Source organism: Aedes albopictus, chromosome 3, assembly GCF_035046485.1.
Source record: "Aedes albopictus strain Foshan chromosome 3, AalbF5, whole genome shotgun sequence".
Classification (NCBI taxonomy): domain Eukaryota; kingdom Metazoa; phylum Arthropoda; class Insecta; order Diptera; family Culicidae; genus Aedes; species Aedes albopictus.
The window spans coordinates 244,339,044-244,361,285 of NC_085138.1; the positions used below are offsets into that span (position 1 = coordinate 244,339,044).

The window sequence follows — 22,242 nt, forward strand, 5'->3', positions numbered from 1 at the left end:
GATTCATGCACATACTTACTCTAAACTCTTAAGGTTTCTACGATCGAATTAGCGAGCTAACTCCCCGAGTTCATGCAATTGAATAGTTGTGCGATAACGAGAAAATCACTACAGTAGGTATATTAGAAGTATTCATGTAACCTCACCTAACGCATATTACCACCTACAGGAATTTTGTAATACGCCAATAAACCGCCTATTCACAAAATTGGGATTTTCATTTTACATCGCCAACAAAGGTATTGGCGTCTGATCGACCGGTCCTCGACTAAGTCAGCTTGATAGATTATCACGAACTCATTCGCTTTAGCTGGTAGCATCTTCTATGGGATAGCAGCACTTTGTAGGCGGTATTCAAAATGATGATCACATGGAAATCCTCACATTCCATGTATGACCGCCATCCTTTTAGTGTTGTTTGGCCGTCGGTACCGTACATTATTGTTGAATACTTGGAGTTTTTGGTACAATTTGCACATGGTTAGGTAATAATTAGACTTGATGTCAGATACACGATAGGTCTTAACGTCGTTAATGTCGATGAAATGGCGCCTATAAATCAGGTTGTAATGTATTTATGATTTCGTTTGCTGTAGTAGTTTTGCAGGTGTAACGATAACGGAACTCTGTACTGAAAGAAGCTGTTATGAATCGATGTTCTTAAAGGTGTTAAAGTTAATGAGTCGTAGGGCGTTTTTATAAAAAAAATAAAATAATAATCGATCATTTGTACTTAATCAACCATTGTGTTGATGCTGATCAAATAAATTTATTTTTTTCTTGCTTCCTCGTTTCTAGAAAATCGATCGTATCACATACCTCTCAATCGGAAAATTGGATTCAATTTCACAATAATAAAAAACTCTCTCGCAAAAAACCCTACCCCGTCGAAAGTTGCTTACATAAAAGAAGCACATCCGACTGTGATACGTTCCAATCCGTGTGTCGGTGATTGCCAGCCATAAAATCTGCATACCATCTGTTCGGGACTACTGCTACTGCTGCAGCACCCAATGCAATGTAAAGTCGACATGTGTATTCCGAAGTGTCGCCACCGACGACAACGACGACGATGACGACGTGGCGGTAAGCTCCGTCGCATTTTACTCCGAACCCACCGAGAACATCCCACGATTTAGAGGGACAAGGAGACGTAAAACGAAACTATCTCCATGAAAGCGACTCACTTTGCCACAGCAGGACTGAAATCTCTGGAGGAACCCACCTATAGACGATCATGGCGAGGAAAACGGAAATTTGTGGAAGCTTCTTACTACGCCATTGGAGCCAGCCAAAAGGCGAAATCATGTTCGCAAAGTGTTTATATCTACATATACAATAAATTTTGGTATCAATATTGAGAACATATTCATTTTCCGTTCCATTTTCATGCTGTCGACGTTGGTTAAAGGTATGTGATGTGTTGAAGGCAAGTCCTGAATAGCAGTGTCGACAAAGACGAGTCTATAGAAAAACAATAAAACTATTTGTAAATATAATACTTTATATCTTAGTAAAATTAGGATAAAATTTATTTATTTTTTTGAAAAAAGATACCATTAGTATCAACGTTTATGTATGTTGTTTATACTTCAAAACAGTCGCTATTAGCATTTGCTTTGATTTCAAAACTAAATAACCGGGTTTCTAGAATCAATTCCCAATGATTAAACCTGACACAGAAAGCACTCCATATACCGTTTTTTATGAAAACCATATTCTTCTTTAGAAGACTGCCGCCACATTACAGATTGATAACCAAGTATCTTTTAGTTGGCAGAAATTACTCCTGGTACCTTATCTTTTAGGTTGGAATTTTTAAGAGCAGTTGCACCAACTAATTGTAATCTTCTGACAAAACATTTTATTTTGCGATATTGGAAACAAATGTGATAGACCAGATATTTGTAATCAAAGTATACCCACTGTCAAAAACTGACCCTGTACCCCTACAATCAAGCGTATCGAAAGTGAGAAATTGCCATAAGAGATTGAACATTCCACCAAGTCTCGTGGGACCATGCAGCGACGACGGAAAGCATTCTGAAAACAAAAGTACCGCGTGGTTTGGGTGTAATATTTTGCCAGCTGCATGTTGACAAAAACGGGTTTCTATACTACAAACGAGCAACCGAGACGCCCGGTAACGTCATCGTTTGCAGAGTCGCTGCACATCAGAAGCAGTTTGGAGAAGAAGCGGCATCATATATTCAGACTGCTGCAGTAGGGAGTGCCAACCTAAGACGTGTAAAACATCCTTCGGGGATTTTGGGAAGCCAGAACTACCAACCAACACACCCCGTAGAATATGGTCAAGGGCGCTCGACGGAAGAGATGTTGAGAAGACATTTATTATTCGCTTAATTGTTTACATAATTTTGCAGGAGCTGATATGCTCGAGAATAGTTTGCCAGACGTGTTTCTTATGGCTCTAGACTAGGGTGTGATAAAATTTAATATCGATTTGGAATTTATTGAATGGTACAGGTGGTTCCTGACGGTACTGTAACGTACGGCGTTCGTTATTGGTACTTCTGTTACGAACATTCCATTGGTCGATAGCTTTAAAAGGAGAATTCATAAGGTTTTTTTTTATGATAATACATATAGTGTTTGTTGCATCTTATTTGGCTATTTGGTAAGGACTGCATTTTTTAAATATTTTCAATTAGGGCGTTGGACTATAATAGTTATAATAGCAATAACTTATTATTTACATTCATTTGCACAACATCACAATTAGGATAACACAACAATAATACGCCACAATACTCGGGTTTGTGGCTGCCGCTGTCCATCCACGCTCAATGCTCGCCAGATCACGCTCCGCTTAGTTCATCCATCATGCAATGGCAAATGCCAACTTTGCAGAGTTGTTGTCCGACACTCTTTCACCGTACCCTGGCAACCGTCTTCTTCTGGGTTTTGCCACCGTCTGGATGCTGGGATTGTTTTAGAATCGTAGAGTAACGAGCTCGTTGTTCGTCTTTCTCAGCCACATACCGTTCTCCTGCACCCCGGCTTTTTGATTGTTTTTCCAAAGTGAATTACTAAAACTTGTGCTGGAACGTGGAAAATTAAAAAGTTTATGCAGATTTCACATCGCCGATTCCTCAAGCAACTGCCATCAAAACTATAATCATAAGGTCTGTCCAGAACAATCATGGTCAAATCAGTATTCGACGGATTCTTGGCTACAATCACTCAGCCTTGGACGCAACTGTGCTGGGTTTCGTGAGAAATTGAATCAAAATTAGAAGCACACACTTCAGCTGTACGCAATGGCCGTAAAGGCCGGATGATCCGGACTACCGACGGGGGATCCAGACTGCAGCAATATCAAGTTTTCTGTTTCCTGATAAGATAATTAGGTTGTTCTGAGGAGTTCTGCTGCCCTTGCAATGCTAGTGCTACCTGGATGAGGCGTGCGGTGAAGTGCTAATTTTTGGTGAGATCTAACCAATTACTTGAAAATCTAATGTGATCTTTTCATGCTTTATGTTTTCTCGTATAATGGGTTATTAACTGCAATCGGGGAATGGGTCACCACAGAAGGGGGGGGGGGGGGGGGGGGCATTATTTATTTAAGTTTTGAAAAATTATTCCTAATACTTTCTGTTTCAGCGATAGAGGTAAATTATTTTATTGACGTATTTGTTGTGTTTTCGCCCTTTACATCTCATCCAAATTCCAGCATAACTTAATCATACTAAATTCCAGACCATTCCAGTTCCAAAATCCTATTTCCTTTCTATTTTCGAGAGCGTCGGTGAGTCGCTGGCATCTCGATAAATAGATATCCCTTCCCTATTATCCCTTCCCATCCACATAACGAGTTTCTTATCGTTTCAGAGAGCGATCAATGGCGCTTAAGCCTAGGCTTGTTAGCCAGGACACATGGTCCAAATGCCTGTGCCCCATCCCGGAAGCAATAAGGCCCATGGAGTGACAAATTTCTTAGCTATGTCACTCCCAACGTCGGTGTTAAAAAAAATCACTTACACTCACATCAACACATCTACATGATCCACTCAAATACACTTACCCAATCTGAATTTTGCCGAATCACTCGCTTATAGTGAATCCCCAATCAACCCTTTCCAAATATTCAACTCCTTGACACCTATGGGGGTGTCGGTGAGTCGCTGACCTCTTGTAAAGTAGGTGTCATATCATCACATCCTTTCCTATCCTCGTAACGGAGAAGATGGGCGTGGCCGGCAATGGAAGTTTTCATGTCTTTTTTACTTCAACCTCTGATTGGATAGCTGTTCCTTCCCAAATAGCATTCCATAAGCAATTAGAATAGGAGTACTAAAGTTATAACATGACAACTTTCAGTATGCAATCTACGAATTACTCCGTTACAACGCAACGCAACGCAACGCAACGCACATACCGTTCTCCTGCACCCCGATGAAAATCATCCTTAGCAAGCGTCGCTCGAAAACTCTTGCTTGAAGATCCTTCTCAAGCATGGTCAATCTCGTGTCCATAGAGAACCATAAGAACCATAGAGAACATAAGCGTTTTGTACAGGGCACATTTCATGCCGGGGTGAATACAAGGGGGATACAGCTTTCGCTGTGGATTCTTTCAAAATTCTTTCCGAAATTTCTCTAGAAATAACTTTCGAGATTCCTACACGATTACCCAGCAGTTTTTCCTGACGCTCCTCCAGGAATTTGTTCCATATTTGCTGTACAAATTTATTCCAAATTTCCTCAGGCAGCTCTATCCAAAATCTTAGAATAGAAAAGAATTTATTCTTTTTGGGGTTCTCTTAGAAGTTCCCTTTTGAAATTCCTTAAAGATTCCTCCAGGAACTACTTCCATATTTCCTTCAGAGATTCCTTCTGGGACTTCAAGGGATTTCTTTTGGGACTTATCAAGCAGTTCCGAAAAACTTCCAGCAATTCATTCCAAGATAGTTTTCTTTACTGTCTTCATAAGCTTTATTTTACTCTCAAAATATTGCTGGAAATTCCAGCAAACCCATCCGGCATTTCATACGAAAATTTCTCCAGCAGTTTTCTCGGAAAATGCTTGAGGAATCCCTTCAGAGAGTCCTTCAGAAACTCATTCCAAAATCAGGTATCAATTCCAGGAAATCCATGCTAGATTCTGTCAGGGGCTCTTTCGGGGATTCTTTCAGAAACTACTTCTGGGATTGCTTCAAGAATTTCTTGTGATATTCATACGGTAATTCCATCGGGAACTCCTTCCGAGGCTCCTTCGAACCTCTTCCAGGATTCCTCCAGGAAGAACTTCTAGATTTTTTTTCGGAAAATCCTTCAAAGATTCCTTATGAAGTTGCTATAGCAGCGTTTCTCAAACTATGGGTTGCGACCCACTGGTGGGTCGCGGGATGATTATTAGTGGGTCACGAAGTTTTGGGCGATAATGTTATAAATGTCATCCTTAACTAATTGTGAACTCCGAATTTTCGGAAAATTTGTTTGATTTTTAATTAACATCAAAGCGAATCCAGAAAAATCTATTCAAGAGTATTGTATGAATTCGGAATGTTAAACCATTTATCTCAAATGTCCCAAAATAGAGAGTTCGCCGAAACTGATTGCATGGTCATTTTAATATATAAAAAAGAAATGAGCACTGCAAGTTTCAAAATAGTTCAAAACTTCAGATGATCTTGTTATAGCACTTAATTGTATGTATATTAATGCCACAAATAAACTAATAAGGCCAGACTCGATTATCCGGAGTCACGTTCTGAAATTTCCAAAACGTGTACGTGGCTGATAGAATGTTTTATAAAGCTGCATTTTTTTAATTTTGTCAAACCAACTTTGATTAGTAATCAGTCAAAATTTCAGCCTCATACGGCATCTCGTTCTTCAGATATATATTTGGGAAACTTCGAAACACGACTCCGGATAATCAATTAACCTGTAGTACAAAGTAAACCTGTAGTATTCAATGGAAAATTCAGTTCAAATTTCCAAATTTGAAAATTATAAGAAAGTATGAAAGCGTTGGTGTGGTGGGTTGCCAAGTTCTATTACAATCAGAAGTGGGTCGCGAGCTGGAAAAGTTTGAGAACCCCTGTGCTATAGGATTTCCTTGAGGAAATATTCCAATAAGTTCCTAATGATTTTCCTCCAGCAGTTTCTTCCGGGGACCCATTTTTCCCAGAATACTTTCTGGAAGTCGAAAAAACTTCTGAAAACATTCCAAAAGATTTTCAGAACTCCTTGAGAAACCCCGGAAGAAATCCTTTGAAGTCCCAGAAGGAATCCTGGCAATGATTCCTGGAGGAATCTTAGGCGGAACGTTGAAGGAATCTCCTAGAAGTTCTGGAACCTCTTTAGGAATCTCAGAAGAAACTCCAGGAAACGCTTGAAGAAATACCAAATAAGCCCCCGGAAGAATCTCAATCTTGGTGATTTTCTATAGCTTACTTTCATTTACCGTCTTGCTTGAAGTTTACGAACAGGTGATATGTTCAAACCTGGAGAATTTGCCATACAGTGAAGGTCTGGTGGTCAGTTGTCAAACGGCCTCGTTAAGGCCCCTTAGCGTGTCAGCTCAAATTTTGTTCTTCTTATTTGATTCTTATTCCAAACAATCATCAAGCACGATAGTAGTTGTGTAGCCTTTCTATATCAATTCCATAAACAAACAAACAAAAATAGCACCGCTTTGTTTCGGTACCTCCAATGTAAACATTTCGACAATATAAATCATTTGAAAGCAACTCAAGCAGTAAACTACTCTACCTCAATGAATAACTAGGAAACATATTCTAATGTTACGAAAAATGTTAGATTTTATATGTAACAAGCTAGAAATGATCGAATTATTTTGGTACGCTTTCCCACTGTTTATGTTTGCTGCAACAGCAGTGCTGGCGGTGAAGATTTCGTAAATTTTAATGCTTTGCTTATTTCACTAACAATTGTGATAAAGAAGTAAAAAAATAATCACCCAACAAATTATTATTTTATGACACATAACCAATGGGTTTGACTTAACTTTTTGATTGATTTCGACCAATTTTTTTGATGCTTTGGCCAGCAGTATCGACATCACTGCGTGCAATGATCGATGATTGTGCGCGCCAAAAGATATCACCGCGCTGCCGCCGTCGTCGTTGGTTCTGCGGTGGGTGGTAAACACCGCCAACCACATTTTGAGTGCGGTCGAAACAAATCGTTAAAAATTTCTACTTTCGAGTGAAATAATGCTTTAGTATCGTGATTACTTGGAAAGAGGCTTGTATTTGAAGTAGTGTGAATTTATTTTTATGCCAAATATCTTGCGTGTAATTGATTATTTTATAGAATAAGATAAGCGTCGATTTTTTACAAATATGTATTGGTGCAATGTTGTGTAAAGTTGATTTCTGTCAATGATTTTGAAGAAGCCATTTTGCGATGACACGCTAAGGGGCCTTAAAGCCGGCCAGATAACTTCCATGAACTAATTCGCTTTAATTGACAGATGACGGAAGATGATCTGGGATAACGCTTAGTAGACAGCAAAGAGTGGTCGTTCTGAAGTTCCTCACATTCCAAATATTCGCCTTCTTGTAAATGGGCTTTCTTTGCAGTCCTCTGGTAGCTTTTCGGTTTCTCAGATTCTTACCATCAACCAGTGGAGACAGATGGCCAACTTTTCTGGGCTCATCTGGATGGGTACCATCTTCTACTGCAAAGATGCAGCCGTTTTTTGGTCTCCCGACCCTGCATTCTGGGCTGCAAAACGGTGCATTCTTCGCGACTTTCAGGTATTCATCGAAGTGCTGCTTTCGCCTCTCAATCACTTCACGTCCGCCCGACATATTGCAGCTCGCGGCATGAAGTTCTTGTGTGCGTTGAACTTCTGGTAGTGGAAGTTGCTTGAGAATGGCACAGCAGCTCCATTCTCTCGCGCTGCGTTTCTTCTATTTGGCTTTTCTTTTCTATCGAAAGTGGTGCTCTGCTGTTTTCGCTTTTATGTATATTGTTCTCCGTTCTGCCGAGTTTCACGCAGCAGTTGGTTAACGAGCTCACGCTGCGTTCTTCTCCTCCAAATTTATTCAGTACTTGATGTTGAACCAATCATTCCGTCGATTCCGTTCCACGTACCCGAAGGTCGTGGTTGCGGTTGCGTCGTTGATAGCTGCTTTTACTGTCTTACTCCAGCAGTCCTGAAGAGAAAGATCACCCTTACCCCGAGCTTACCCTCGTCTGGCAACGCTGCCGCGAGAATCTGCGCGTACGCTGATTTTGGAAAGTTTTGGGTGCAGTTTGACCATCACTAGGAAGTGATCAGAGTCGATAGGTCCTGACGTCGATAATGTCGGAGAAAGGCCATTCTTCAATTAGAACGTGGTCATTTGGTGATTCCTTCTGCTGTGGTGATCTCCAGGAGGCAGTGTTTGAAAAAGGTATTACGTTGGCTCTGAACTTTACAATCGTCCTCGATCTGAATCTATTCTCCTGGAATCTAGGTCTCCTGCTGATCTTGACGCTGTTGCATGTGCAGCGGACGTACTCGTGTTCGAGATGCACGTAGAATGCGCCTTTCTTGTCATCCATGATTCTGTTGTGAGGCCTGTGCACGTTGATTATGATCCACTTGAAGAATCGGCCCTTGATCATCAACCTGTACACTCTTTCATCGATCTACCTCAATCGATCAAGCGCCTTTTGAAACGGTTTGACGTTTTTTTTTTTAAGTAAACTTTTTTTTATCTATATTAACGAGATTTTTAGCCCTAGGCTAGTTCATCTCGGGACCCACGCTTTACTTCCCTTCCGAACTTGCTTCCGAAGGAAGAACTCACTTTTTGCGAGTTTGTCGGGAGTGGGATTCGATCCCAGGTCCTCGGCATGATATGTTGTTATGTTGACTGGTTAGTGTCTCGGCTATAGCCATACCATAATAAGACGTAGTGAGTGCAGCAATGTACTCTGAATATATCGGCACCAACATTTCAAAAGGGCGTAACTGCTTTTGCAACCAATGCCTTCTCATAAAGCTGTGGACCGTATCTCATCCCTTCCGAGCAATCCACTAGCACAAATAGAAAGATAAAATCCTCCTCTTTCGTTTAATGGATGTGAATTGCGTAAGATGAATGATATACGATGCACAGCTCTGTGAGAAGTAATTGGTTGTAGCAGTTACGCCCTTTTGAAATGTTGATGCCGATATGTATCTGATTATAACCATCTTGACGAACCTAGACAAGCGCCAATTTCTTGTGTCGCATTTGAATTTGTCATTGACGCAATTGCAGAATATAATGGGGGGATTGTTAAAGTTAGGTTTCATAATAGAGTCGACTTAAGCTGGAATACTTCGCTCGCATATCGGCTAGAGGATAGAACTTCTGAGACCTAGTTGGGTCCCGTTTTTAGCGCTGAAAGTTTTCCCCTTTTTCTTACGTTTCCGTTTTCGTTTGGGCTAATTGAGCCGCCGGACTTCTATTTTTCATTCGAGATTGCGGTTTAGGAATGAGAACACCGCTAGCCATCATGGTTTCCCATAGTGGAAATCATCATGGTTACAGGTCGCAAGCCCTGGTAAAGTGTGGAACGTTTTGATGGCTGTGATTCCTGACCATCATGTAATCAAAATCCCAGGGATACTCAAGTGACCATACTGTTGGGTTGTGAAGGTTGCGTGTGTGGGGTGCATATATTGACAAGCATTGCTATGGATCGTTAGGGCTGAGTAGGAGCGGGGAATGGATCTACGATTGCTTAATTGCGATCATACCTACTGGTATAGTCGTGGTTCAACAGTGGTGGCGCCGCTTTTCGCTTGTGTTCGGCCTAGGTGGTTTGTTTAGGCGGTGCGGGTAGGTCTGTATGTACTTCGTACGTGCAGTGCGTACGGCTTCTGCATTGGGGTTACTTGGGTAGTGTAGGATAATTGGGTTTGGGACTGAGGGAGTCGTCATTGATTCTGCCGACACCATTGAGTGCTCATTGTTGGCGGTTGTGTTGGTGACGATTTCTTCATCTTTATAATCTCATTTATACCACGCACAAACTTTGGGAAGAGGGACTGCTTTGTAATGCAAGAGAGGGATTTAACTCTGCGTTACGGGTTGGGTGAGGTCATGCAGATAGAAGCAACCCAGGTGACCGTCCCAAGCAGCACACTTTATCGCATTTATGTGACTGTCACTGCTATGAAACATATCGTAAATTACATTGAAGGCCTCTGTAACGTAAATTTCTACACCTCTGTAATCCAAACAGCGCAGGAGGTGGAGCCTAAATGTAACTTCTTTATTGTTACAGAAGATGTATTTTTGTAATCGATATGAAACTTGATTTGTCGCATTTAAGTCAAACGGTCACAGATAAAATTTTTGAAAGGTGCTCTTCAGCAACATAGAACGGGTAAAGTTTATGTTTCAATCTAACCAATTTCTGCAACATATGTAATATATTTCCACAGACAGTTTGTTACAGAAATAAATTTAGAATGCCGCACACGAACTTTTCCACATGGACTCATTAAAAATATTACATCACTTATTTCTTTGGCAAAATTATGTCGATTTATCGTTTTAAGAGCAAATTTAACATGCGGCTCCAAATTTATGGTGAAATACGGTGTTGTACTTATAAATAATTCACGCGCTTCAAGAATTATGAGCATTTTAGGAAAAATTGCAAATAATGAACCAATGATTTTTTTCATGTGCATCCATTTACAATTACATGTTTTTTAAAAATGTGCTCCAAATAAAGTTCAAACCAATTTTTATCTTATTATATTGAAACTTAATTGCTTGGCGGTTATTTTGGCATAATTTTACTGTGTGTAAAGTTCAGTGATAATTTAATTTTCGCCATTTATCGCCATTTTTTCGGGCTTACACTGCCGTCTGAAAAAATGGATATTAGAAGGAAACAAACATGTTTAAAAAATAAAAAATACAAGAATCACCCTCTCTTTTCCTTGGCGTCATGTCCTGACTGGGACAAAGCCTGCTTCTCAGCTTAGTGTTCTATGAGCACTTCCACAGTTATTGCCCGTAGTGTGGCCAGCAAAAAATACACCCGTAGAATGCCGGCACGAAACTACAAAATTAAAATGATGCGGTCCACTAATTTTCCATAGATTTTATTATTATTATTATTAGCTTTATTAGGGAGATTTTCAGCCCGAGGCTGGTTCATCTCCGCCATACATTTTAGAAATTTTGATCTTGTTCAACTCAGACAAACATTATTTGTCGACAAACCGGTCGGTTGGACCGGTCCGATCACCGTAGGTACCGGATACCGTTATAATAACTTCACTTTGAATATCTTTTGTTTGGGCCTAATAGCCAAGGCAGGGGGAGCTATTTTGGGCACATTCCGCTATAACTCAATCAATTTCACACTAATTAACTTGAATTTGTGTACATAGCTAGATACTGTACGTATCTCACCGTGTCCAAAAAACCACGTTAATCGAATAAACTATATTAGGAAGTGTCCAAAATAGGTCTCCATGCCCAAATGGGCGCAAACAGTATATGGTATTAGAATAACCCGTATAAAAGCTGAACAACGGATAGTGAAAAGAGTGACATAGGTATGTCAGTTTGTCAGCGAAAAAAAACTATTCAGTGTATACTAGATCATACATACTCAAGAAAAAATTCGTTTAACTCAAGATTTACGTAAAAAAAAACAAACTCATTTAACATATGCATACAAAAACTTTTGATCGGCAGTTCAGTCTATTTTTTACATCATCATAACGCCGGCGTATAGTACCGTACAGTTGCATTGTGACTGTTTCGAGACCAATATGTTACTTCTAACATGTGAACTTGTCACTTGTATCGAATCATGTTATGTTTCATTGAAACATAAAAAAAAGTTAAGTCACAAGTTCATAACCCACAATGTTACACTATGTCCACAATTCAACTAATGTTGTCACTAAACAACTGATTTGGCTCCTGAATTTTGTCACACCGTAACAACACATTTTGACAGCTGCCAACATTTTGATTTGTTTTTATCATAAAGCAGACACGAGTGCGTCTTGTTGGGCTGCGCAAAGTTCGTCAATTTTAATTCTGTCTCCGAGGACATTCTTAATCATTGTTGCGCTCTTCGGTGATTATTATAATATTCGCGATGTCCTTTTGTATCGTACAAACGCGTAAAACTAAAAAGTCATTGCCGTCTATGACCGTGGTTCCGGCTAACTGGGTAGAAGATAAATTTGTCTTTTGGCCTCCAAGCAATCTGATCAGTCTTTCCAAAAATGAAAACTCAATACCAGAAAAGTTGACTTGGAAAAAGCAGAAATGCAAGCTAGCAGGACGAGCACAAACATTCCAGCTTGCGGAAGAAATGATGGCTCTGTTGGAGAAGGTAACGGACTCCGAAGACGCCGTTGAGATGGGCCATGGTACAAGAACGACTCCAGCGAGAAAACAACCCAAATTCAAATCGAAAAGCTATAAACTTGTAAGTAAATTAAGAGAATTTCTATGTTTCAATAACACTCAATAATTTTACACAGGCACCACCAGCTGCCGCAGTTGCTGACGATGGAGCACCATCTTCCAAAATCGCAAAGGTAACTCCCTCGGAAGATATCTCTCATCAATCAACGCCAAACACAGGTCCCGAAATGCTGGTGGTAAACATGAATTCCGCAACCGCTTCCGAACCAAAAGTTGCTTCGTCCAAATGTCGTCTAACAGACCCTCGTCTGCATGCCGTGTTCGATACAGGCTCTAATACCATGCAGCTTGATTCGAACGCTCCAATACCGAGCGCCATATCCGCTGATCGAACCTCAGCACAACTTACGTTTCCGAAGCAATTTTCCATCAGAAGCCAATCATCGACGAATGCTCAACCTCTTCCAGTGAATGTTGTCTCTACACATGATGCACACACTTCCGCTATCAACGCGGTAAGCAATACTCGTAGCATTTCAACACCGGGGACTTGTCTGGAGATCATGAATTCTGCAGCCACCGCTACTTTGACGAGGAATACTGCTTCCGCCTTGCCACAGCAAGTTCAGAATTCACATACAGGAAGCGTGACAGGAAATAAACAAGCGGGAAGTGTTTACAACATTTCATCGGACTCAATTGGTACAAATTCGGTAAGCAAAATTAATGTTCACCATTTTTTTTTTCAAAATTGCTTCCATTGATAGAGGAGTGTTTCCTAAACTATATACGTGACATAAAAAGTATTTTATCACGTTTTCTTGGAATCTAATTTCATTCATAGTTTACCGTTGGGTTCTGTTAGGATTTTACACGTTTTTAATTGAAGACACTATTTGACGTAATGTTTTACTACTTTTACAGAACAAAGCTGAGAAACAGACTCTTGACCATCGGGACGTTAGTTCAGAAAGAAAAAAAGAAGACAAACGTCTAGTTGAAGTTGTTTTAATTTTTGTTCATTGTATATACTTGCTTATATCCCATATCGCACGAACTTATGCTTTTACGGTTTCAAACCAAAGAGATTTTGAAAATAATTCTGTCAAATCACTTTTTACAGAAGTTCAAATTATAAATAGGTAGCTACCTATGTTGAACCTAGTGTTGAACTTTGTCTTGTGCACGGTTTTTCTATCACCTTTCCAAGCAATGCAGTCACTACGGTATTCACAGCAATAGGTCATAGAATGCTACACTGATTACACGAGCCGTCAACATTCGGGGAACTTGAATGGGCATCGCCCAAAGTAAAAGAAAAATCTTCGATGCACCTGTTTCGAATGTTGCATCCTGCAATTGCAGGTACTAATTGATTTCGCAATCATCATAAGAGTCAAGCCGCCGTCATTCCACACAAGGAATCTCGCCGTACCCATCTCTATCCACTGCGTTTGCCTTCATTTAAACCTGAAATCACATCACACAAAGTATCAAATTATTGCTTTGAATACTTACAATAAACTTCCCGTCATTTGTAGAAAATCTTAGGAATCCAGTGCCTTATTTGCAGCATACACTGCAGCTTCTGATGGAACCAAAATAATTCTTTTTGAAGTAATTTCGATTATGATAACACATGCACTCAAATGTTGTTGTTTTTACTGCACTGACCCAGTACGTATCTCTGCACTTCTGCACGAGTTCACTAATTTGACATTTGAGCGGCGTTGTGCTTACTCGTATCCATGGCCGTCTATAACACGGCACCGCCCAAAAGTCAAACGGGTGAGCCGTGCATTTTGCTGTCTATCGTGAGTGCCACAGTGAAGACGAAAACAACAGGTACCGCACCATGTACCGCACGAAAGCGCACTGTGGTAAAAACGCAACAAAATGGTAATTGAATTGAATTGAATTTATGAATTAAATCTCAATTTGTCTAATTTTGTTCTATATGATTTTTGAGTAGAGTGATGTTATCTAACTGGCCATGAAACCGTCCAGTTATCCTAAACACAGCACCGCTCAATAATAAATTATGGATATCGTGTACTGGTCCATACCAATATGTTTTCATACAGTTTGTACCACTATGCAACGAAGTGCTGGAGTGATCATTCATAAATGACGTGGCATTTTAGAGGGTACAAGGTGGTTCTAAATTTTGCTTAGCGCCATGTTTCAGATAGGAAAATAGACTACGAAAAGGGAGGAAATGTCACGTCATTTATGAATGCTTCCAAACTGTGATTTGCGCGAATAGCAGCAAAACCAAAACAAACATCTCTAAAAACTAGACGACTGAATGCAGTCCAAACCTATATCTTTATTAGAGGTTTGATTTGACTGCAGTTTAATGTGTTTAATGTTTAATTAAGTTTAATTAAGTACGGTTTCTGAAACCGGAGCTGACGGGAAGTGAATTGTAAGTTATTTTGAAAATAATGAATTGATACTTTGTGTGATTTTAGGTTGTCATGACGGAGGCAAATTTTTGTGGCATTACATCGGCCGTGGGTGCACGAAAAAGTGTATCAATTACCTAAATGCACCCCGTATCCTGTATTACATGTTTGCAGTGCTGCTGTGTTTCAAAAATCCCATTTAGGTAGCTTGAATCTTTCGCTGATTGCTAAATGGTTGGTTGACTAATGTGTGGGACTGGATGTGGGTGTAGCGTTCTTCATCGGTTTTAGGCATTTATACCAGACAACAGAAGACAAGTTCCCTATTACAAACAGTGTAAAATAGTTTGCCTTAGTTTTACAATTTCAAGTATATGGTGACCTCAAATTAATTTTTGCTATAAAGATCTCCTGTAAATAGTAGGAATATGTTAACAATTTCAACTAAAAAAACAATGATACATACTATGACGATTTAGTTTTTCTTTCTTGCGATTGCTGGTTTTACGTTCCTTTTTTCATCGACCAATACATTATAGTGTTTCTTTTCCATTTTACTTGTTTTTTTATGAGCTTCATACCAGAATACATATATATATGAATGGGATCTCATCAAAAGTTTTCGATCATTTTATGTATACATGTTTCTTTTTAAATTAAATTTTGAACAACTAAAGAATGCAAAAAGTAGGAGTAGGAAGTGGATTGTGGTTGTTTATTTCTAAAGTTCAAATGGCAAAAATCATTACCTTTATATTTACTTTCAAGAATGAATGTAAGTTAGGGAACACTTCTCTTAATTAGATTATAAGTTGATATAATTTGAACGAAATGACGATTTATGGACATCTTTACTATTTTAGGTGCATCAGCCGATTAGTATTCCAGTTGTCATGGGAAATGACGGTATACAGTATGCACAGCTTGCCAATGGATACTATTACGCACTTACGGACAGCAGCGAAGCCGCCGAAGCACCAACATCTAATGTTATAAAGCAGGATGAGGTTGACCTGGGCATCGATAATGAATTAAACTCGTTTAATTCGCCATCGCCAGCATTAGATGACTCTCATGATGTACTGATCGAGTTGCGCAAGATAAACGACCGTCTAAATAACTTTGAGAGAAATTTGTCCGAGATTGCATCCGAGCTACGTAAGGCAAATGACCGATTGGACGTTCAGGAAGGACTGCTAGTGAAGACGACAGAGTTCATGGCTAACTTCAACAGACTTATGGCTATGAAGAACATGAATGATGCAACGCCCATCGCGAACCGCCAAGAGGAAGACTTTTCTGAATTTGAAAATATTCCTAAAATTGATTCCGATGAATCTTTCAAAGCATTTGAACGTGGTTTAGCTGAACGCGCGTTTTCGGAGAAGTTTTTCCGGTATTTACATTCAATTTACAGTCTGAATGGGAAGCGAGACAGTGGACCACTGTTCCGAACAATTATGCGAAAACTATTGGCGCCGAATGTTTTGATCCCGTATTCTTGGAAAGGAAACAAAAGGACAAAGAAAGGGTCGACTGCTGATTCAGGGGCGAACATGAATTTTCAGGAAACATTCCCGAATTTCATCAAAACCATACACCAAGTTCTTCATGCCGCAGATTACTCCACCACACGCGAACAGAATGACAACCTGTTTAAAAACCTTTTAAGGTACAAAGTATTAGAGCTCAAGCGATACGAAAGCGGCAATGGTGAGCGACGTGCATCGTCGTCGAGGAAGCGACAGAAGCGTCAAGTGAAGGAAGATACTGCTCCCGTGGAAAGTGCAAACCATGCAAATCACGACGAGCCATGTGATGCGCCCTCCAAGACATTTCAAGAAGCACAGCAATTATTGCCTCTAAATCAAAGTCAAAGCAGCGAGAACAGTTCTGAAAATGAATCTGGAACTAGTGATGACGCGTCTTTCGGGAGTGATGAGTAAAAGCCTGCAGTTCACGCACTCACTACGCAGGATTTTCGTTGTAACAGAAATAATAAATCGTATGATAGATGTATAAAAACGATCGAAGTTTATTAATGTTTACAATATGAGCAATAAAGATTGATTCCGTAACAAATATTACTAATATTTAGCATCGTCGAACTACTATCCCCATAGATATTCTCATGTCTGTCTAATTGTATGAATTAATGGAAAAAGGACTGATTTGGGCAATTTCGGATCCTGGCAATCTATTTTGACCATTTTGCAGTAAATATCGTTTGATTTAACCACGATGTTAGATGCATGACTAAGATGCGATCCGAAAATTTGCAAGGATGATGAAAGGACTGGTTCTTCAAAAAAGTCGCATAGGTCATTCAATGGCTGCCCAATAAAATAGATATTACCTGATGTACTATTTTGCACAATTTGGTCAATAGAGATTACTTGCATACTTCGAGTCAAAATCCACTTGTCCACAGCTCTCTGAGTGTCTACACAAAAATCACCAAAATCTATGAAGGAATAGACATCTGAATCTTTCTCCATTTGCGATGCAAGTTGATCTAAGACATTATTCGCTGGTAATTTTCGCTTTAGGAGAGGCCGTTGGTTTCGTTCAGGAGTTTTTGATACATTCTGTTGCATTTCACATATTCTTTTCGCAACTTGTGCCAGAGGTAGATTTCCAGTACGAATTAAGCGTTTTAGAATGTATAGCTTCGACTCAAATGGGTAAGCATCGAATGTGTCGAGAGGTCCAAACCTTTCGACATCGTCAACTAAATGCGATAAGCTATGGACGTTACTGCAGAACAATTGCTCACCGTACAATATTTTTACCCCATTTAGAAAGTCCGTTATTAAACAGCGTGCCACTTTGTAATTACTCTGATCCTGATCACGTCTAATGCAAATTTGAATGGCACAGAAAAAATTCAAGAAGTGATCAACTATTTCGCTGGACTCGAAAGATTTCTTCAGCACAATTATACTCAGGTATAACAGAAAGGTTCTGAACTCGGTGCCCTTCCAACGAGCAAGGTGATCTAAGCTCCTGACTGGTCGATTAAACTCTCTAGGCAATTTGCAAGTTTTGAGGTAACTAGAAATACCTTCTGTTTATTTAGCTGACCATTTAGCATTGAAATTATTCAGGGTGCCAGTTTTCCATCCATTTAGTAATCGTTTCATAATACCTAAGTCAATTAAGTGCAGTGAATCGCCTATCGGGAAATCTTTGATCATATCTAGATCCCGTATTTCTTCAAGAATGCTGTCGAACTTGTAGTGGCCTTCGTATACTCGAGAGCGAAAATCTGCATCATTTCGCAGTGCAGCGTTGATTTCGGGAAATATCATTGTTTTGAATGCATATGAATATTCCCCTTCAGTAACACATTTTAAGCACGAATTGTAGCCGTTGTGACCAATCACGCCTGAAAGAGAGAATTCGTTAAAACATGTTGTTCTCAATAGCATCTATCCAAACTAGCCTCGAAGCATGGAGCGAGCCGGCGTATCACAGATAAAGCAACGCAGCTGTACGGTTAACAGCTGTTGATTGATGAGAAGTCCGCGGTCAAATATGTCGTTCAATTCAGTAACAAGAGGTCTTAGAAAACCATTTACATCTTTAGGTTTTGCTGAAAAAAGGATATTAGTTAGTGATGGCATTATACATATTATTTATTGTCCAATTACTTGTTCCACAAAACACACCAACTACTAGAGGAGACATGGTGTTTTTAAGCTCGTGAACGTTTACCAGTATTGGCCAAAATGATGTTGTCGAGCTTTTAAACGTAGGCAAACCATCGATATTAATGTTCAGCGATATTTTGTTTGGTAGTTCCGCATATGTAGATAACGTATCCATAAGAATCTTTCGTAAGCCGTAGTGCCAGTATTCTCCTCCAATGTTCGGGTCCGACAAAATACCGGTGTTACGGGGAGTGCCGACTAATGTTCTGGCATCCTTGGGAAGAATGTTATCTGGGATATGACTTTTCAGCAAACTTAGCAACGAATTTATAGCTGTGTGTTTGATTTGAAATTTTAACGCCCAGTTTTTCAAATCTTCTCGAAAATCTTCCATGTCTGCCTTTGGGTTAACATCATTCGTTTCGGTTTCGGAATCAGTTTCATTCTTATCATCGTTTTGAGGATACTGCTCGCCACTAAATAGAATCGACGATTGCATCTGATCCACAATCATCTTTTCATCAGCGATCATTCCTGGTTGTGCAGGGTTTGTTGAGCTTTCTTCTGGGATATGTTGATGATTTTCTTCTGGTGTCTTGGTACGACGTATTAGCACTTTCTTTGTTTTGGAAAAATTGCCATTCCTCTTTATTTTTTTCCATATTTTTTTGTCGCTTTCACTGATAACGTTTGATGGGTCCATTTCCACATCCATATTTTGACAGATTTCAAAACATTATATCACTGTAAGGATTTGAGACAAGCATGCTACATTGAAGTTGCTTAGTGATGACGTGAAAACAAAAAAACATATGAATGTTACTGAGAGATAACTTCGTAAGTGAATAGTAACTACCTTTGCTACATTTTAGTTACTGTTTGACAATCAAGTTGCAGCAACCGCTGTGCAACGTTTATGTACCTCAGAATGATAAAATGTCAATGCGTGTCAAATATGTAACTTTTTTCTCGCATATGTAACCCAGTTTGTTTCAACGTAGCTGCTATGAAATCTTAATGCAACATTTTTTTTATTAACTTTTGAGCGACGATGTTACAGGTGCTACTTGGGGTGCGGCTCGGGTCGTGATGGATGCATGAATGCAGTGTGTGTGGGGTGCGCTACCCTGTGGGTGCAGTTGAGTACGGGTTGGAGTGGAAAGAGACCCTTCTCTACCCAAGATCGGTTTCGGTTGTACGGGCGGGGTAGTGATTGTTTTATTTGTGACGTGTTGTGCGTGATTTGCGGCCCGAGCTGCGTGGTTACTTGGGAAGTATTGTACTCTGCATTCTAGATTTTTGGTTTTAAGGTGAAGCTATGGCTGGGCTGTGCCTCGGATTTGTTGGGCGCAGGTCGGGAGAGCTGGTGGCGGTTTGTGCTGGAGGGTTTGCTCGATTGGTTATTCACTGATGGTGGCCAGTCGATCGACTGTTCGCACAGCCTGTCATTTGGTTCTTGGGGTTTGTGCTCTCGAAGTTCGGGCGTTGCTTCATTGTATCTTCGCTTTAATACTAATATTCCTTATTTGATTAACTGACTTATGTACAGGCGCTTAACTCATTCTATTTCATAGATTGCCAGATTTAAGGGTAATGGTTCAATAGGGTGTTAGCAATCAGAGTGGATTAGAACCAATGTGGTGTAGATAAGGTGAAGAGATCATTTTGTGTATTACACTAACGTTTGCATGTGTAAGTGCATATTCCCCTTCCATTCGTAGCAACCTAACTGCCACTTGACAACGGCTGACGTCATAGAGTTCGTTATCAAATTTTCATCAAAAGTGCGCCACTCTTAAAATAAGTTACACATGAGTATGCGTATTTTGCAAAAACATACGCAATGCAATTGGCTTGTTTCCAACCAATGCATATTGTTGTATCCCACAAAAACTTTTAAATTTCGATATATACTTCCATTGTACATTGTTGATGAAATTATCAGATGTTGAAACGCACCTTTAACAATAAAGACGAAACGTTTTGGCAAATGTAATGTTGTATCAGCTTTGTGTCAATTGTTTCGAACGTGCAGCTTAGTTTTCGTTTCTAAGGGAGATCAGCAACTTGTTATGCGGTCCTACATAAACAAGAAAAATGGTTGCCGGCGTAAGATGCTAACATTTAAGGTAAATCATTCAAACTTTCATTATTTTCTATTCTTTTAGAGGAAATGAATGCTGCAAATAATGAAAAACAGTTACATGCGCAATGGACGGTAACTGCTAATGGACCAGAAGGTCCAGAGCTGTCCAGATTAATGGATTAGTTCAACGGAAAAGATCGCTGCGGAACGTAATAACGCAATGGGTTTTGAATTCAAAACGGAGATGATTTGAAAACGCAATCTAAGTTTATTGTCATCTTTAACTTTAGTATTGAGGACTTAGTGCCAAACTCGTTACTGGTGAAGCATTACTTTGGTATGCAAATTTTGATAAGTTGGGAGGTACGTATTTAACGATTATCTCATATGATTTGTACTGTGAATCAATTGATTCAATCACATATTGAGATTGTATGACGTCACGCCCTCCCCTCAAACCTTGTTTACGCTAGACATCCTACTAATACAAGCATAAGGTGACTTCCTCCCCACCTTATTTAAATCACATTGGATTAGAACGAGTTGGCGCCTACAATACACCAACACTAACACACTTACACCAACACTTACACGCACACATGCACCTACAACTAGCTGTAAAAGACCAGTGGGCGGGACAATGGTGCCTACCCAACAGTTGTAGGTGGGGTGTTTGGCTTAGCTACATGACTTGGTCCGGCAAGCCCATAAACATCAATTGGTAGACGTATTGCCTAGTGAAAAGACAACGCAGATGGGCGAAAGCCAGTGGATGCGTTGATAATAGCAGAATAGCAGAATAGCAGAGATTGCGGTTTGGGAATGAGCGAGTTTAAGTCGACAAAGATTTGCGTAATTTGAGCAATAGGATTGGCAGTCTTAGAGCGAGAGTTTCTCTTTTTTTCGTTTTTTCTAGCGGTCCAGAAAGTGTCGAGCTCGGTCATTTTGTTTTTGGTGAGTCAAGCAGCCATTCGAATAACCCCTGAGGGGTTGGTTATCCGATCTTCCCTAAGGTTGCTCGTTGCTCTGCCGATGGCACGAGGAGATTAGAGACAAGAGTTACTAGGAACAGATTAATGACCTTAATGGAGTCTGTTTACGCTTTTGTCGTGCTCATGCACTACAGGTGCTGATAATATGCTTAATTGCATTCATAATACTGAATTGACACTGAAATGAACTTTCAGTGTTTAATTGAGGTCTGTCATAAATGCTTATGGTTACCTGGGCGAACTTGCTACGGTTTCTGCATTGCCTCCTAATAAAGTTCTCAATAGCTACATTTAAATATGTAAAGTGGGGATGATGGTATGGAATAGGCGCCCAGAAGATAATATTTTAGCTACGCCGCCAAGTAAACTCGATTTTAATTCACGAACATTTTTTGTCAGTCTTTATTTTTGTATAATTTGTCGAAATATCATACTACTTGTTTATACAGCATTCAGGCAGTCGAACCGAAATCTCCAATCATATGGTGGTACGCTTCCACCGTGTAAAAAGAGAACCGGGCGTACTTCATGATAATAAGGCCAATTAATCAAATTCTCACTTACAGTCATTCTGTTTATTGAGGGCATAATAAAATTCCTTATCCGCAGAGAGCCACAAGAACCCAGCGGAGCAAAACTTTGCTAATTAGGGTCAATCTTACCTTCCGGAGAACAAATATCTGTATAAAGGAAGGTGTGATTAAAGTGTATTAGGTCGGTAAAA

The 22,242-nt window shown here is 39.8% G+C and overlaps 1 protein-coding gene across 1 annotated transcript; it reads left to right on the plus strand.

Moving 5' to 3' along the window:
• Positions 1–11,367: 11,367 nt before the first annotated feature.
• LOC115258054 (uncharacterized) lies at positions 11,368–16,902 on the plus strand. Its single transcript, XM_062859864.1, has 2 exons — positions 11,368–12,440; positions 12,496–16,902. Exon 2 carries the CDS (start codon positions 15,681–15,683, stop codon positions 16,731–16,733), a length of 1,053 nt encoding a protein of 350 aa, XP_062715848.1. The 5' UTR covers positions 11,368–12,440; positions 12,496–15,680; the 3' UTR covers positions 16,734–16,902.
• The last annotated feature ends 5,340 nt before the right edge of the window (positions 16,903–22,242 follow it).